Genomic DNA, 17,606 nt, shown 5'->3' on the forward strand with positions numbered 1-17,606 from the left:
GCAACTCATATTCTCTTCTCTTCCTTCGGTTGAGAGTATTGTATATCTTTGCTAAATCTACCCATGCATTGGCTGTTTGGGGTGTTAGCCGCAACTGTTTCTTTGCATTTTTTCATTCCTCATCGAACCAGGGGTTGTGTGGTAACCCTTTCCTGCTCTTCCCTTTTCTGTATGTTTTCCCCATTGTTTCCTCTACTGCTTCGCATAATGCATGTTTGAAAATTTGCCAGGTGTTTTCAATGTTAGATGGCATACATTCTTGAGCAAGTTTCCTGTCTAGGCATGTTGCATATGCTTGCTTCTTATCTATTTCCATCTTATATGTCGATGATCGGGGTTGGGGCTGTTTTTCCTCAATTCGAGCAGGTATGTGCAGCCATACATGTATTGGTGTGTGGTTTGAGCTTGGTGATCTGTTTCCAATAGCGAGATTATGCACTATGTGGGACGCCTCATAGGAAACCAATACATAATCAATAGCACTCATGCCCTTATTGGCTGTATAGCATGTACATTCCCCTGAATTAGCAAATCTTTGTGCTCCGTTTAAGGCTAGGAGTTGCAGTGAGGTCATCATACTAAGCAGAGCCACGCCTTGCGGGTTTGTCATTGGATCTCTTGAGCATCGTTTCCATATGGGATCTATTGCATCATTCTTATGCTCCGTTTCCGGTGTTGTCATGAAATCGACCATTTGCATTTGGGCATGTGCTATCCGGGCATTCATATCTCCAATAAGCATAACCATTCCTTCCTGTGTATATTGATTAATGTTTGCATACAAATCCTCAAATGGGTTGTTTTTCTCAATGTTGAAAGCACCATAAAATGGAGATTCCCTGTGTGGGATATAGCACCCTGCGATGAACACGGGTTTGCCCCCTGTTGCAATTTTAATCCATATGTACCGTTTATGAGCATCCTTTTTGCATACGGTGATCACTTTTTGGAGCTCTTCTCTGTATGTCACTGCAACCCCTCCTTGACCTCTCATTTTTGTACATGGCATCCATAAAGATTGTGTTACATATCCTTCGATGTGTGGGATTCTACAGGTCTCGTGCTCCCACGTTTCCAACAAGAAAAGTACATTTGCTTGAGGCAAAACTTCTGTAAGGCCTTCCCCTTTATGCCATGGAAAACCTCGGCACTTCCAGCTTGTCACTTGTAATTTCGTGGTCCCATGGGTCCCGTCTCGTCATTTTTCTTCCGCTTTTTCCTCGGCTGAGGGTTCTTTCTTTTTAGTGCGTGCTTCATAAGATTCCCTCCTTGCTTGCTGTTGAATAGGTGTTCTATCTTCACTAATGTAGAGGGTGCTCCCCTGTAGGTAAATGCGGGCGTTATCGAGAATTATAGTTCTCTTACGTGCATCCAGTAGTGTGCATACGATTGCTCGGTTGGTATCGGGCTTCTTCTTGCCGACTCTGTGTGCCCCATATACTACTACATCATGCATGCCAAACTTGGTTGAAATCAAGTCCGTGATGTCCGTGTTCAAGGTGAGAACCTTTCCGTGTCAGATTCGGGGATACCCCGAATTACTATATTCATTTTCCTCTTCTCTTGCTCATTGTACTCTTTGTTCTCTTTATCCTCCTCATTGGCATACATTTCATCACCCATATGCGTAGCAATCTGGTTGGGTTGCCCGCTTCTCACCATGTTTGCCCAAGAAACCACAGTTCCGGATACATTCTGTGGTCTTTCACATATGTGAGCAATTTTCTCATCATGTGTGTGTGTGTGTGTGTGTGTGTGTGTGTGTGTGTGTGTGTGTGTGTGAGAGAGAGAGAGAGAGAGAGAGAGAGAGAGAGAGAGAGAGAGAGAGAGAGAGAGAGAGATGGTGAAAAGCAGAAGGCTTTTGCTTTATTTTAAAAGCTTTTGATTTTCAGCGTTTGGGCTTTGCTTTTAGCATCCCTTGTAATCTATGAATAAGCAGGTAGGCCTCTCACAACTCAGAGCATCTCGACGTAGAGTCTGAGTGTGAGCACCTGCCCGCACAACTCAGAGCATCTGGACGCAGAGTCTGAGTGTGAGCACCTGCCCGCACTCTTGTACTTTGAACTCAGATTAATACAAAAAGAAATACCGAAAGGGGTGCCAGGGAACTCCGGCCAGTGTCGAATCAATTGTGAACTGTGAGCTGTTTTGAAGTATTTATTTGTGCTGTCGTGGTAGATTCTTGACTTGGAGTGTCCAAGTCTGTTACAGAAGGCTCTTCCAAAGACTTCTCAGCAAAAACTCAGAGAGAATCTCCAACCTGACGCCAACTTGGAGGAGTTTGATGCTGCTACTGCTACTAGGATAGAGGGGGCAAGGAAGCTGTTTACCGACTCTTCTCCGGTCGAAACTGCCTTTGTACTCTTGGAAAGTCCTTCTGATCCTTTGACTTCTTTACGCATGGAACTTGAAGCCCTGAAGTTACAACGAGCTCTTCAAGAGGAAAGATCCTTCTCTCTTCCCCTCCTATGCAAGGTATGCAAAGTACTTTTCCCTCTCAGAGCTTTTATCATGCCCATGCTCCCTCATCCCCTCAAAGCTTCTACGCCTCCAACTCCAACTCCATGCACCAGGAGCATGGACCACCTCACCCATTGAATCGGCCCATTTTGTGCTACAAATGTGGGGAATATGGTCATTACCAAAGCAAATGCCCCCAGCCAGAAGGGTCCCCTCCCTGCCGTCATTGCCCTGAAGTGAAGGATCACTACAGGAAGGATTGTCCCAAACTTCGTGCATCCACATCTTTGAGCCAAAGTCAAAGCCAAAATGAATTTACCTTTCCCAAGGTCAATCTGATAGCAGTTAGCACTGTCCCTCAACCATCACCTTCTACTCATGTCGTCGCCCCTAATGACAAGTTCAAGCAGGTACAAGAGCCCACTGGTGTCCTCACTTGGGCCCAGAGGGCATCCTTGGGTCTTAGCCTTCCGTCCAATTCCCCTCTTCCGCCCACATTCCCAACCATGGATAACCCGCTTCCAACTGTCGACAAGCCCTCCCCTCGTGCCAAGCAAGGATCCTCATCTCTGCTCTCAGATATTGATGAAGCCTTCTTAGAAGCAATAGCCGACCAGCAGATTAAGGTGCCTACGAAACCACGAAAAGCTTACAGCGGAGACAATCTTGAAGAACACCTCCACCAAGTGTCGCTCTATGACATGATGCGGCTAGATGTGAGTTTTAGAAGCGACACCCTTGCAGTTATTCAGTCACTTTACCCCGGACAGGTCCTAGTGGTGGGCACCTCCCAGTGCAACCATCGGAGTCTTACATGATATTCTATCCCGGTGCTCCCCTCACGGATTATAGAAGCCCTCGTCTCACCGTGTGTTCGTCTTGGGGCAGCAATTGCATTCTGGTAGCCAACTCTTCGCCTTTTGGCCCATTTATAGTCGCCTTGTGACTTTCACGCTTTTGTTCAGGCTGGGGCATTCCTCAGTTTCTACTTCTGGCAGATTATCTCTCGTGGCAGGATGTACTTCTTCATTATCTCCTACAGTTGCCTACACCCTTTCCCTCATAACTTATAATCTTCTCTACATGCAGCTTCTTCAGTCTGGTTGGTCTACATTTTTCCCTTGCCAGTTTCAGCGCCCTCTAGTTTCGGTATTCTCTGCCAGCTTTTTAGTGTTTGTCTCACCAACACCGTGAGTGGTTTTGTGGCGGGCAACTTGTAGCAGGGCTACAGTGTCACTGGCACAGGACAAGCAGTTAGTTGCAGTTGGGCTAGAGTTCACACTGGACAGACTCTCGCCTGCGCAATGACACGTGGCAAGTGATACGGATGGTGGTCCAGTGGACACCGTGGCCAGATCACCACCACCTAAGTTTGGAGATAGGCTTAGCTGGATTGGGATATCTGCTAGCCATTGGTGGCTGGCCCTTTAGGAGATACATATGTGTGGTTGGTTCTAGTGGGGGAATCGGCATCATCCACTTTGTATTGTCTAGCGTCTAGTCTCAAGTTCTGAGCCGAGAGTTATGCACGCCACTGGCACTCTCCCTGCACATTGGAGCCATGACACCCCCATTGTACCTTGAGTCCTGAGCTTGGAGCTGTGCATGCTGCCAGCTAGAGTTGTATGGTTCTTTGAGTTTGTCAAGGTCCATTGAGTTGAGTCTGCAGTTGTGTTTGAGTCGTATCGTGTCTTGAGTCATATTCCACTTCTGTGTTTGAGTCATGTTCCTGTGTGATGTTTCTTTTGTTAAAATGAGGTTCTATGCATACTGCACTGAGGAGCACCCACTCTAGAGACCACGACACCTTTTGCTCGCTACAGGGATCACTTAGGGCAGTTCACTTGAGATGACAGAACTCTAACAAATGGACCCTCAATCCTTAACTGATATGAACCCAACGCCTTCATTTAAAAGCACTATTGCAATGTTTTGTTTTTGGTTCCAAAGGTCATATCCTCGGTGGACGATAATTCAATCTAACTATCTTCAATCTCTCTCTCTCTCTCTCTCTCGTCGGATAGATCTTTAAGGTCTCTTGGGATAGTTTCCTACGACGTTAAAATCCTCTTCTTCTCGTGTGTGTGTGTGGGTGTGTTAATAAAAAGAGGAAAACGGTATAACCTTTCTATCACCCAAGTGTGGTAGATTGGTTATGCCATTTCCCTCTTGAATAACACGTCTTGGGTTCAACTCTTGTCAGATAGATCTTTGAGGTCTCTTGGGATAGTTTCCTACGACGTTAAAATCCTCTTCTTCTTCTTCTTCTTCTCAAACACCTTCTCGCCAGTTCTTCTAATCCCTATAACTGAGGGTCAGGGACAGTCCAGTCCACTGACTTGCATGGACCCTAAAGCATACCTAAGCTAAACAATACTAGTAAGACTCACCAACGAAGGGATTTGGTTGTACAGATGGCAAGGCAAATCAGCCTTATCTCAGGAAATATCAATCTCGAAACATTAAGCCATGCCTTCCTATATCAAAAGGAGGAGGTATGGAAACACATATATATAAGGGCGATAATACACCTCTGAAAAAGCTTTTGACTAGGAGGGTAGCCCGATATCACCATAAACACCAAATTGAAGTACATGTAAATCTAGCTGTTTTTGACCACGAATATAGCAAATTGCTGTACAGATGTATTAAGAACAGCTTAAATTAACCCAGCTTTCGATGCCTAGCTTTGTCATGCAGAAGCTACTCTAATTTTAACATGAAAGAGCTAGAAACAATCGTAAAATCTTGAAAGGGGACAGAAAAAAATCTTACTTCCAAAAGCTTGAGCTGTTGTCTGAGCTCCATCACCTCCTTGGATACTATTGAGGACCTTACACTACTTGAAGTCTTGAGTTCCCTCAGTTGCTCCTCAGCCCTGAATAAAGAGTCTTCCTTTTCTTGAAGTTTCTCTTCCAAGAAGACTGCTCGTTTTTCTAAGTCTAAATTGTCCTCCTCTTGCTTCGCCAGCATCTGTTGAATATGACTAACATGCTTCTGGTATAATAGCTGATCACCCTGGTCCCTATCTTGTATCTGAGCTTCTGTTAGTGATGAGAAATTCGAAAGCTTCTCCATCAGAAGAGACTTTTCTTGCTTGACGTTATCTAACTCCATTGTCACTTGAGCTAACCTCTCAACAGCATTGCTCTTCTCTTGCTGTAAGTCACCAAGCGCAGCTTGCAGGGACTGATTAAGTATACTTATAATGTAAAACATTTGGTCCACTGCATTTCTCATGTTCCCAATTTGCAGCTTTAGCTCTACCAGCTCAGGAGACCAATGGCTGAATGCTTGCTCATTTGACTGAGGAATTGAGCTCTGTAAACTGAGTGCTTCATCCGCATGCAGCTTTTGTGATGTTTTTTGAGCAAAGTTCTTCCATCCTTCTTGCCCTTCAGTTTCATCTTCCTTTCTCTCGTTCAGGAAAACGAACATCTGATCCTCTGCATCTATCAGATTCTGTCTCAAAGACTTGATACAATGTTGAAGCTCAACTTGTCCAGTATGAAGCTTTGTAGCTACGCTCAAAGCTTCTCCGAATTTGTCTTCCCAACCATCGAAAGTTGAAACTGTTCTCTCTGTAAGCCCCTGAAAGGATCCTTGAGACAAAGGTATGGCCACATCAGATCCATTTTGCAGCTGAGATTTAACCTCTTCTGCTTTGTATGTATGTTCATTAATGGACCTGTAAGGCTCAATTCTAGATGTTCTTGTCTGATTGGTTTGAACTTGCACATCTCCCTCCACTCTTTGTTCAGACCCTTCAGCTTCTAGAAAGAAACACTTTTCTTTCAGAAGGGAAGATTCATGTTTTGCCTCTTGCAGCGGCTGTTGGATATCACTTAGAAGTTCATTATCTGAGGAGATCTCCTCATTCAGACAAAACTCATCACTAACACATTGTACAAAAATGCAACCTTTATCTTCTTGAAACAATGTCTGTTGAAGGTCTGTTTGTTCACTTCTCTCCTCATATGCACCCAGTTTTATCTGATGATCCTCCTCAAGCTCCTGGAGGCCCTTCTTATGAATGGTTTCCATGTCAGCTTTCAGTAACTCTCTCTCTTCAAGCACATAACTTAGTTCTGCTTCTACATTTGAGATCCTTTCAAAGAGCTGTGTATTTTCCTCTTCAAGATGAGCAACTTGAGCTTGAAGTTCCTCTTTCTTGGCCTCAAGTTGCATGGCTCTGCTCTGAAGAGTGCTCTGTGTCACCAACTGTGCATCAAGTGTGGTACTCAAGGCTGCCATTTGCTGTACTGACTCATTCAACCTCTCATTAGCATCCCTGTTATGATCATGCGCTTTACAAAGCTTTTCCTGCATTTTCGCTATCCCCATTTCAAGCTGCAATTTTGAAGACTGCAAGTTGGCAGTAGACGCCTTGAGGAGCTTCATTTCTTCCAAAAGAGCTGGCACTCGGGATCCAACCTCATGTTGGTGAGCAATTCGAGCTTGAAGTTCCTCTTTCTCAGTCTCAAGTTGCAAGTTTCTGCTCTGAAGAGTGCTCTTTGCCACCAACTGTGTGTCAAGTGCGGTACTCAAGGCTCCCATTTCTTGTACCAACTCATTCAACCTCTGGTTAGCAGCCCTGTTTTCATCATGTGCTTCACGAAGCTTTTCCTGCATTTCTGCTATCTCCATTTCAAGCTGCAAATTTGAAGACTGCAAGTCGGCAGCAGAAGCCTTAAGGAGCTTTATTTCTTCCAGAAGAAATGGCACTTGCGACTCAAGCTCATTTTCCTGTTCAAGATGAGCAGCTTGAGCTTGAAGTTCCTCTTTCTCAGTCTCAAGTTTCAAGGCTCTGCTCTGCAGAGTACTCCATTCGACCAACTGTGTGTCAAGCATGGTACTTAAAACTGCCATTTCTCGTACCAGCTCATTCAACCTGTTGTTAGCCGCCCTTTCTCCATCATGTGCTTCACGAATCTTTTCCTGCATTTCTGCTATCTCCTTTTCAAGCTGCAATTTTGAAGATTGCAAGTCGGCATTAGAAGCTTTCAAGACCTTTATTTCTTCCAAAAGAGCTGGTCCTTGGGACTCCAGCTCATTTTTGTGTTGCAGGTGAGCAACTTGAGCTTGAAGTTCCTCTTTCTCAGTCTCATGTTGCAAGGCTCTGCTCTGAAGAGTGCTCTGTGCCACCAACTGTGCGTCAAGTTTTGTGCTCAAGGCTCCCATTTCTTGTACCAAGTCATTCAACTTCTTGTTAGCTGCCCTGCTTTCAACCTGTGCTTCACGAAGCTTTTCCTCCATTTCTGCTATCTCCATTTCAAGGTGCAATTTTGAAGACTGCAAGTCAGCAGCAGAAGCTGTCAGGAGTTTTATTTCTTCAAAAAGAACCGGCACTTGGGACTCGATCTCATTTTCATGTTCGAGGTGAGCAACTTGAGCTTGAAGCTCCTCTTTCTCAGTCTCAAGTTGCAAAACTCTGCTCTGAAGAATGTTCTGTTCCACCAACTGTGTGTCAAGTGCGGTCCTCAAGGCTGTTGATTCTTGTACCAACTCATTCAACCTCTTGTTAGCAGCCCTATCTTCATCTTGTGCTTCACAAAGCTTTTCCTGCATTTCAGTTATCTCCATTTCTAGCTGCAATTTTGAAGACTCCCAGTCAGCAGCGCAAGCCTTGTGGAGCCCTATTTCTTCCAGAAGAAGTGGCACTTGGGACTCCAGCTCATTTACACGTTCTTGAGAATGCCCCTTCTGATCTTCTAAAGCTTGAAATTCTACAGCTAGTGAGGCAATTTCATTTTTAGCTTCAATTAGTTGGCATTCTAGGAGATTATTACGATGTCCAAGCTTTTTAACTTGCATCCTTAAGTCATCAATGTAGTCTTGTTTTTTCTGTTTTTCCACTTGCATTCGCAGATCATCCACAAAGTCTTGTTTGTCATTCCAGGTATTCCTCGACTTTACCACTGGTTCACTTCTTGAAAACTTTTCTACACTAGCTTCCAGTAGTGCTATCAGCTTAACATTGGCATCCAGCTGCCTATTAGCTTTATGTAGCTTTTGAAGAAGCTCAACATTTGCATCTGTGAGCTCATTGTGATTCACTCTGCGATCCACATTTTCGTCCTGCATTTCCTTCCGTAAATCTTCTAAGATCTCAGATAAGTCATTGTTGATTTCACTATCTGTTCTCTCTTTTGGATCAATAGCTTCCCGAGCAACATTTACATTTGAGCATTGCAGCTTACCAAACTCATTCTCCAGTTCTTTCTTGAGATCAACAAGTGCACTAATTTCCTTGTCTCGAAGCTCCAAACCTGCTTCTAGCTCTGTCACTAAAGAAACTAAGTCGTTATTTGAATCCTGAGTTTTCTGAAGTTGAAGATAGAGACTGGCATGGACTTCTCGTTCGTATGTGATTTCCTCTTCCAAGGCTTGTATCATTTTTTTGGTTTTATCAAGCTCTGAGTTACTGTAGTTATTTACATCCTCCCATTTACTGGGTGCAACCTCAGGGGTTCTTAGCTGTGCCAGCTCTGCCTTTAGAGTATCATTCTCTGACTCAAGGGAGGAAAGTTTAAGCCTCAGCTCCACCCCACTCTTTAATTCAGACGCAAGCTGCTGCCTTAATGTCTCTGCTTCAACGTCAAGCTTATGTGCATGCGTTTCCCACGTCAAAACTTCCTCTTTTAACTCTCTGATAGTTACTTCAGCAGCATCAAGTTTGAAAGATAATGTTGAGCTCACCCTAGAGCTCTTTTGTGACGACTGTGAGGGGAGTAACATTGGGTTTATGGAATCTGCTTGCCAGGAATAAGCATCCTGCCAACCCTTAATGCTGGATGTCCCATCGTTGAAAGAGGACCTAAAACTTTCTGGACTGTGCCTTAAATCTTGGCTAGCAATGGAGCTCGTTTTATGAGGCAAAAAGGTACTCAACGTCTGATAATCTTCTTCTATCGCATCCCTTTGCATCCCTCTATTTGAAACACTGCTACTTGAGGAATAATCAAAAGAATCTTGGCGAGAAGTCGGCATGGACACAGGTCCATCCTGCAACGTATGTCAAATTGTTAATAAGATGGGAACTATCAGAATAAGAGCCACATGGACATCATACACAAGCTGTTATCTCATGTATGTTATTTGTGTGTTGTAACTTATCCGATCAGCAACTTAATGTTAGCAATAAGAGACATGATTGACGAATAACATTTAACAGGAATAGCAATTGATCCACAATGAAAGAAGACATGGACCCTCTACCTATGTGGAAATTTATGTGGCATAGGTCATGTGATAGACCATGTGATAGCATGTCGAAAGTAACACCTAAGATGATGTTGTATATGGTGAGGTTTCACACTATGATGTAACCATGATGTCACCCTTTATGATGCCTATATAAGAGGCCTGTAATCTTTCTTTTCATAAGCATAATATATTGCTTAAGTCTACATTGAATCTCTCTTTCTCTGATTATACATACCCACACACACACACCATGTATGCTACACTCTTGCACCATTGATCCTTCAAGACTCTCACGCAATCCCACAATATAAAGAGGAACTTACCGTTAGAGCTGTATTGGGAACAGTAATCCCCCTCTTAGCCTGTGATAAAATCCCAACTTGTAACATTAGGCAAGAACTGATTGGAGAACTACTGGAAAGAAAAGCAATAGGCCTTGCCACAATTTAATACTACCTTAAGCTGCCGCTGAGACTTTGGAAAATAGGAACGGTTACTTTTTGATTGGGTTGCTGAAGATCTCACACTACCTTCTGCCATTTCTCCAGAAGAATAAGAATCCTGATCACTTTCTGAAACTGAATTTGCATCGTCTTCATCCGAAAGGATGTTTCTCTGCCTCGGTGGCTCTCTGCAAAATATGATAGTCATGCTTTTAGATAAGAAGAACCCCCTCTGCCCCTAAAGAGAAGCAAGCAAAACTAAACCAAGATGACCCACGAACTGTCTTTAGCATTTGAAGGTGGAAAATACCGCAACTCACCTGGCACTATTCTTAGACGTAATACATTGAATTTTAACCTGGAAAAACATGACAATGGCTCAGAATACCATCACAGCCATCGGCTATCTATCATAATAACTATTTCTCCACTATTACATTTAATAACCTCATCTGTTTTTCCTGGAGCTTCCAAAATGTACGCCCACAATGTAAGCAAATTGAAAAGATAATCCTCCAAAAGAGCAACAAATTTTGGACAAAGGGGGTTTGAAGAGGACTACCATCATCTCAGTTTCAAAGGAAGGCTATCAATAAATGATCCACATCTCTTCAAACATGTTATACTAAGGCAGCGAACTTTAAAAAACAATGTACAGATTCTTAAAGTATAGTAAGGACATGAATGCTCTCTAACCAGAATTACCTTGAATACCTAGAAGTGAACAATTAGAATAGCACGCAGTGAAAAATGACATTACATAAGGCCTACAATCTGGACATGGTTTTTAAACTTACATGTAAAACTGTACCCCCAGTGCACTTCTTAAGAGGCAGGGATATTGTGTCTGGCGACTCTGAATTGATATACTTTGTTAGATCGATGGTTGCCTCGCCTAAAATGCCAGTTCGCAGAGAACCCTATAACCACCAAAACAAGGAGACAAGTAAAATCTTTCAACATAAGTGAAGTAAGAGGTCAAAAACAAGGTAAAGGAGGAAATTCTTGGAGCCAACCATTTGAACCACAAGTCTGTACAACTTTTCGGCGTAACCTCTTGACGTAGAATCTTGAGTTATTCGAACAATAATTGGTTCTGGCCACTGACAAGAGCCGTTCCTAACAAGACCCCTTGAGGTCTTTTTGATGGTTCTGCCCGTATCAATTGAAATCAAAGAAACAATCAACTTGTCCCATCCTGGCCTCGGGATCTGTACATATCATAGGAACATTGTCAGAGGTAGCATAAACCAATAGAACAAGCAAATAAGACCACAGACAAATTTGGGTCTGGACATGCGCACAATCACAACATGTTGGTTCACTTTTTTTTGAGAAATTTGACACTCACAGCTTGCTACCATTGCCTGACGAATCAGATCTCATCACAAAGTGGCAAATGTTGGGCATCATCAAAAGTAATATGCATATCCTTCATTCCTCTCCTTTTTCTTTTTGAATTTATTGAGTATATGGCAATGCAATGACTGCTATGTCGTGTCAGTTACATAGACTAGCCTTGCAGACCACCCACAATGGTGACGATGCATGCATGGCAGGGGTTGATAAAGATGAGATGTGCTTTCTCAGTAACCACTTTTTCCTTTGGCATCTATATAGACATTTTGAATTCAGCACTGTCATTGCTGAAGCTTCCGTCTTGCCCTTTTTGTACTGTTTGATAAAAAAAATTCACATGCAGGCAAGGTTTTTCTAAAGTCTTCCAGCTCACAACTACGCTCATAAATTCTCACACACGTCTTCACATACACCTCAGCTTCCATGCTTGAGTCAGAGGATGTTGAGCTTCCATCTGGGCAGCTCTCTTCTTATGTTACACATACAGCTAGCCTTCACGGTGCAGCATCTCTTGGAATATTACCTTTTCTCTATGGCCAGCTCTATGAGACTTCACCATCATATTGCAATTCCTTGTGGTCTCTTTGGCCATCTCAGTCTTTGGAACATGTGCTCTCTCTCTCTCTCTCTCTCTCTCTCTCTCTCTCTCTCCCCTCCACAGTTTATTAGCTATGACTGTGCCTCATCAATTCGTCAGCTTTGTCATCAAATTACGGGACTCACAGTGGCAGGCCGTGTTGCTCACCCGGCTCGCCTGGAAACGGAGCCTGAAATCAAAGTTCTCCGTTGAAGGGGCTGGCATTATGACAGAACCAGAAGCACTATTCCCTCTTTCCATAATCAGAAGCATGCGCCCCTGATCAATACGAGGATATTTATTCTGCCGCCTTGCTGAAGATATGAATGGCCTGAGTAATGTACTAGAGCTTCTTGCCACTATTCGGGGTCCAAAAGAGCTTGACCCAAGTCTGCATTGATGGATGCAAGCTACCCAAATTCCGTACCAAAGCGGAAGACGAACGATCTGCAAGTTTGACGCTGCGCTAAGAGAAGGAGCTTTGGAGGCAGGGAAGGGCTCTGCTTCGAGCTCTGCAGCTGCGGGGGAGCAAGATTACAAACGCGAGTAGACGAGGCCTCTTAAACCCTCCGCCACCCTGAGAGTTCTTCGGGCCGGCCAAAACAGCCGGCAGTTGCCGTCTCAATCAGAGTATTACGTTAGCTGAGAATAGTAGTACACACTTCAATCAAATTATCTTATCTAAACTGCATAGGAGCAAATACAATACTAGGTATATTAATACTTCTGCTTGTGTCTTACAAATTCATTGTTTAGAAATTAGGGGGGGGGGAGAGAGAGAGAGAGAGAGAGAGAGAGAGAGAGAGAGAACAATATTATAGGAATTGGAGAGAGAGAGAGAGAGTTTACACTTATCGACAGTGTGCAAAATTTAATTGTTACCGAAAAAAAGGAAATTGGAGAGAGAGAGGGGCGGGGCGGGGGGGGGGGGGGGCGGGGGCTTGTGCTTACCATCAGTGTGCTATCCCTAGTACATTGCAATCATAATGTTTCACATACAACACAAAAACCTCACAAAAAATCATAAAGTGGATCAACATTTTTGTAGTTTAATGTTTTTAATGATATTTAAAAGTATTATTTTTTATTAAGTATTGGTCCATTTTCATTTAAAAAAAAAAAGAGAACATGCAAGTTTCCTTGCACGAGAGAGTTTGCACAGTCCTCCTTAGTATTATATAACACGAAGGAACATGCCATTCCCATGGTAACACGCAATTTTTGGTGTATTCGCTCATTGCATTCTAGTGTTCAAGGGAAAATGTGACAGACGTTACTCACTGTGTGTTCTGATGTCCCTTGTTGATACATGTAACTTACCTTTGACCTCGCGTGTTGCCTCTACTCCTGTAAGAGTATAACATCATTGTAAGTAGGGTGCTAAAGTCCAAGCCTAGGCAGCCACATCTAGAGAGAATGCGTAGCTTCACAATCAATGTAAACATAATATATATATATATATATATATACTCACTTGCGTCCACTTCTCTGAGGGCACCACCTTTGACATACATATCAAGCAAAGCGCTACCAAGAATGACATCTTTATCCAATAGTAGTCCTTGGATAGCAATCTCCTCACTCACCCATGTCAACAACTTCGGGAGGGCAGAGTCTTTCAAGGTGCTTGCATCAAGAGAGAGAGGCCTTCATGACCAACTCGTTAAAATAGTCCAGAGTTTCCTTGCCAAAATCATGTTGGAATATCTTCCAAGAACCATGAGAAGGGTTAGAATTTACCAAAATTGTTATTCGAAATCATTTGCAATAAAAATTTTATTATTATATATTGTTCCCTTTTTTATGTTTGAAAAAAAAGAAGAAAAGAAAACATACAAGTCTCCTTGCATGGGGGAGTTTGCAAAGTCCTCCCCAATTATTATAACACGAAAACGTGCCATTCCCACGATGATGTATAAATTTTAGTGTGTTCATCTCATTATGTTGTTAGTAATGGATAAAGAATTAGACACTAATACGTATCATTTTATCCCAGCATTCAATTATCAAATGTCACGATATTAACCAATTCAATGTTGTCAAAATTGAACAATCGTTATTTAGTTTGTTGTCACCCCTCTTGGCTTGTCCTATTGGTATAATGTGCAGTTAATACATTCCAAGAAAGATACAAGTCAATCAAAACATGGCTAGCATGGAGTGTTCTACCAAGGAGTGCTTGGCTAATAATGTCTTAGTGACTCCAATTGGCCACATACCACAGTCCATAGGAACAATTTCTTTCAAAACTTGAGCATAGGTGACACTTCTTACTATGTGTTTGATGGAATGCACTCCAAGAGACCACATCCTGGAGAGGATGCCCATCAAGAACTTTTTACACTTTCAAGAGGGTACCACAATTGACATACATATCGACCAAAGCATCACTATGAACAACATTTACTCAACATCATTGTGATTTCTCTCACGTGTGTCAATCTTTTGCAAAAGGCCATAGGCCACATGCCTTCAAGGTGGAAGCATAGATGACTGCACTAGAAGAAATGCCTCCCCTTTGCATCCAATCAAAACATCACATAGCTTGCTTGCGACAGCTATGTTGGGCATATCTTGTAATCTATGCATTCCAAGAGAAGATAATTTAAGCAAATTTCTCATCAAGAACTGTTTTTTCCTTTGCAAGGGCACCATCACTACAAGAGGTTATTCATATTAGCGACGCTCACACAGCGACGCTCAAAAAAAAATTCCCGGCGTCGCTATGAGCGTCACAAATGTACTTGTAAATTTGCGACGCTCATAGCGACGCCGGCTAGACTAAAAAAAATAACAGCGAGCGCCCAAAAACTCAGATCTCAGCTGATCTGAGTTTTTCGGCGCCCTCAAGCAAGGAGCAGGTAACGCTCTCCCTCTCTCTCTCTCTCTCTCTTCTCCACACACACACACACACACACGAGGAGAGGAAGGAGAGCCAGGTATGCTCCTCCCCTCTCCTCACTCTCATGTTCCCTTCCCCTCTTTCTCTCTCCCTCTCTCTCTCTCTCTCTCTCTCTCTCTCTCTCACACACACACACACACACACACACACACACACATAGTGTTTTTGTGAGAGAGAGAGAGAGAGAGAGAGAGAGAGACAGAGAGAAAGAGTACAAACATAAACAAAAACGCACACACACATACATAAACAAAGAATGCACACACACATTGAGAGAGGAAAAGAGAGAGAGAGCATGCATAAACAAAAAACGCACACATTGAGAGAGGAAAAGAGAGAGAGAACATGCATAAACAAAAAACGCACACATTGAGAGAGGAAAAGAGAGAGAAAACATGCATAAACAAAAAAACGCACACACATTGAGAGAGAAAGAGAGAGAAACTAATTTAACGTCGTAGGAAACTAATTAAAATTAAAAGACCTAAAGATCTAGCCGACGAGGAGTTGAACTCAAGACCTATTATTCAAGAGGGAAATGGCATAACCAATCTATCATACTTGGCATGGGTGATAGAAAGGTTATACCATTTATCTCTTTTTATTGGCACACACATCCACACATGCGCACACACACAAGAAGAAGAGAGTTATAACGTCGTAGGAAACTATCCTAAAAGACGTTAAAGATTAGGTTAGATGTAGACTTACGTTTAATTAGATTTAGGTTTATTTTAGTTAAATTAGATTAGATTTAGGTTTATTTTTAGTTAGATTTACGTTTATTTACGCTATATTTAGATTTTCGTTATATTAGATTAGATTTAGGTCTCCATAGACTGCGATGCCTGCATGAAGCGGGTGAAGAAAGCCCTCAATGGAATATAGGGTATTGCTGCCTTCACTCATGGTGGGTCCGTCGATCCAAAAGTACTGGTGAAATGTCTTCAGAAGATAGAGAAGAAGGTGGATCTTCAGGGCGGCAAGAGTCACTACATCCCCGACAATGACCATCTAGACAACCTCTAGTCATTCAACAGCAACTTCAAAGTTAGTAACAAGAGCAAGAACGGTCCAAAGGGCCAATTGCTGTCGTCAGATGTGGATGGAGATGAGGCAGCGTCACCGCCGAAAGTTAACTCTCACATCTTTAGTGATGAGAATGCCAACTCTTGCAGAGTTACACTACAAGAGGATATTCATATTAGCGACGCTCACACATCGACGCTCAAAAACAATTTCCCGGCGTCGCTATGAGCGTCGCTATAAGCGTCGCAAATTTACAAGTAAATTTGCGACGCTCATAGCGACGCCGACTGGGCTAAAAAAATAACAGAGAGCGCCTAAAAACTCAGATCTCATATCTGAGTTTTTCGGCGCCCTCAAGCAAGGAGCAGGTAACGCTCTCCCTCTCTCTCTCTCTCTCTCTCTCTCTCTCTCTCTCTCTCTCTCTCCACACACACACACACACACACGAGGAGAGGAAGGAGAGCCAGGTATGCTTCTTCCCTCTCCTCACTCTCATGTTCCCTTCCCCTCTTTCTCTGTCCCTCTCTCTCTCTCACACACACACACACATACACACACACATAGTGTTTTTGAGAGAGAGAGAGTAGAAACATAAACAAAAACGCACACACACATACATAAACAAAGAATGCACACACACATTGAGAGAGGAAAAGAGAGAGAGAGCATGCATAAACAAAAAACGCACACATTGAGAGAGGAAAAGAGAGAGAGAACATGCATAAACAAAAAACGCACACATTGAGAGAGGAAAAGAGAGAGAAAATATGCATAAACAAAAACACGCACACACATTGAGAGAGAAAGAGAGAGAAACTAATTTAACGTTGTAGGAAACTAATTAAAATTAAAAGACCTAAAGATCTAGCCGACGAGGAGTTGAACTCAAGACCTATTATTCAAGAGGGAAATGGCATAACCAATCTATCATACTTGGCATGGGTGATAGAAAGGTTATACCATTTATCTCTTTTTATTGGCACACACATCCACACACGCGCACACACACAAGAAGAAGAGAGTTATAACGTCGTAGGAAACTATCCTAAAAGACGTTAAAGATTAGGTTAGATGTAGACTTACGTTAAATTAGATTTAGGTTTATTTAAGTTAAATTAGATTAGATTTAGGTTTATTTTTAAATAGATTTACGTTTATTTACGCTAGATTTAGATTTACGTTATATTAGATTAGATTTAGGTCTCCATAGACTACGATGTCTGCATGAAGCGGGTGAAGAAAGCCCTCAATGGAATATAGGGTATTGCTGCCTTCACTCATGGTGGGCTCTGTCGATCCAAAAGTACTGGTGAAATGTCTTCAGAAGATAGGGAAGAAGGTGGATCTTCAGGGCGGCAAGAGTCACTACATCCCTGACAATGACCATCTAGACAACCTCTAGTCATTCAACAACAACTTCAAAGTTAGTAACAAGAGCAAGAACGGTCCAAAGGGCCAATTGCTGTCGTTAGATGTGGATGGAGATGAGGCAGCGTCACCGCCGGAAGTTAACTCTCACATCTTTAGTGATGAGAATGCAAACTCTTGCCGAGTTATGTGAAAAATTATGTGTTAAATCAGTTTTAAGGTTCTTATAATCCCTGTTAGTTTAGTTCTTTGTTTTTAATAT

At 42.7% G+C, this 17,606-nt stretch overlaps 1 protein-coding gene across 1 annotated transcript in view; it reads right to left on the reverse strand.

Annotated features, from left to right (window-relative positions):
- The window catches only part of LOC147425129 (uncharacterized), a 63,161-nt gene extending 50,531 nt beyond the window's left edge, over positions 1 to 12,630 (reverse strand). Inside the window, exons 1-8 of the mRNA XM_086500660.1 lie at positions 12,192 to 12,630; positions 11,298 to 11,320; positions 11,126 to 11,212; positions 10,907 to 11,029; positions 10,430 to 10,467; positions 10,123 to 10,297; positions 9,990 to 10,028; positions 5,236 to 9,465 (exon numbers count right to left, since the gene is read on the reverse strand). Coding sequence (XP_086356786.1) covers positions 5,236 to 9,465; positions 9,990 to 10,028; positions 10,123 to 10,297; positions 10,430 to 10,467; positions 10,907 to 11,029; positions 11,126 to 11,212; positions 11,298 to 11,320; positions 12,192 to 12,318 — 4,842 coding nt within the window. The 5' untranslated portion in view covers positions 12,319 to 12,630. The remainder of the gene's footprint in view (positions 1 to 5,235; positions 9,466 to 9,989; positions 10,029 to 10,122; positions 10,298 to 10,429; positions 10,468 to 10,906; positions 11,030 to 11,125; positions 11,213 to 11,297; positions 11,321 to 12,191) is intronic.
- Positions 12,631 to 17,606: the final 4,976 nt, after the last annotated feature.

Source organism: Adiantum capillus-veneris, chromosome 25 (assembly GCF_014529385.1).
Source record: "Adiantum capillus-veneris isolate H3 chromosome 25, ASM1452938v2, whole genome shotgun sequence".
NCBI lineage: Eukaryota > Viridiplantae > Streptophyta > Polypodiopsida > Polypodiales > Pteridaceae > Adiantum > Adiantum capillus-veneris.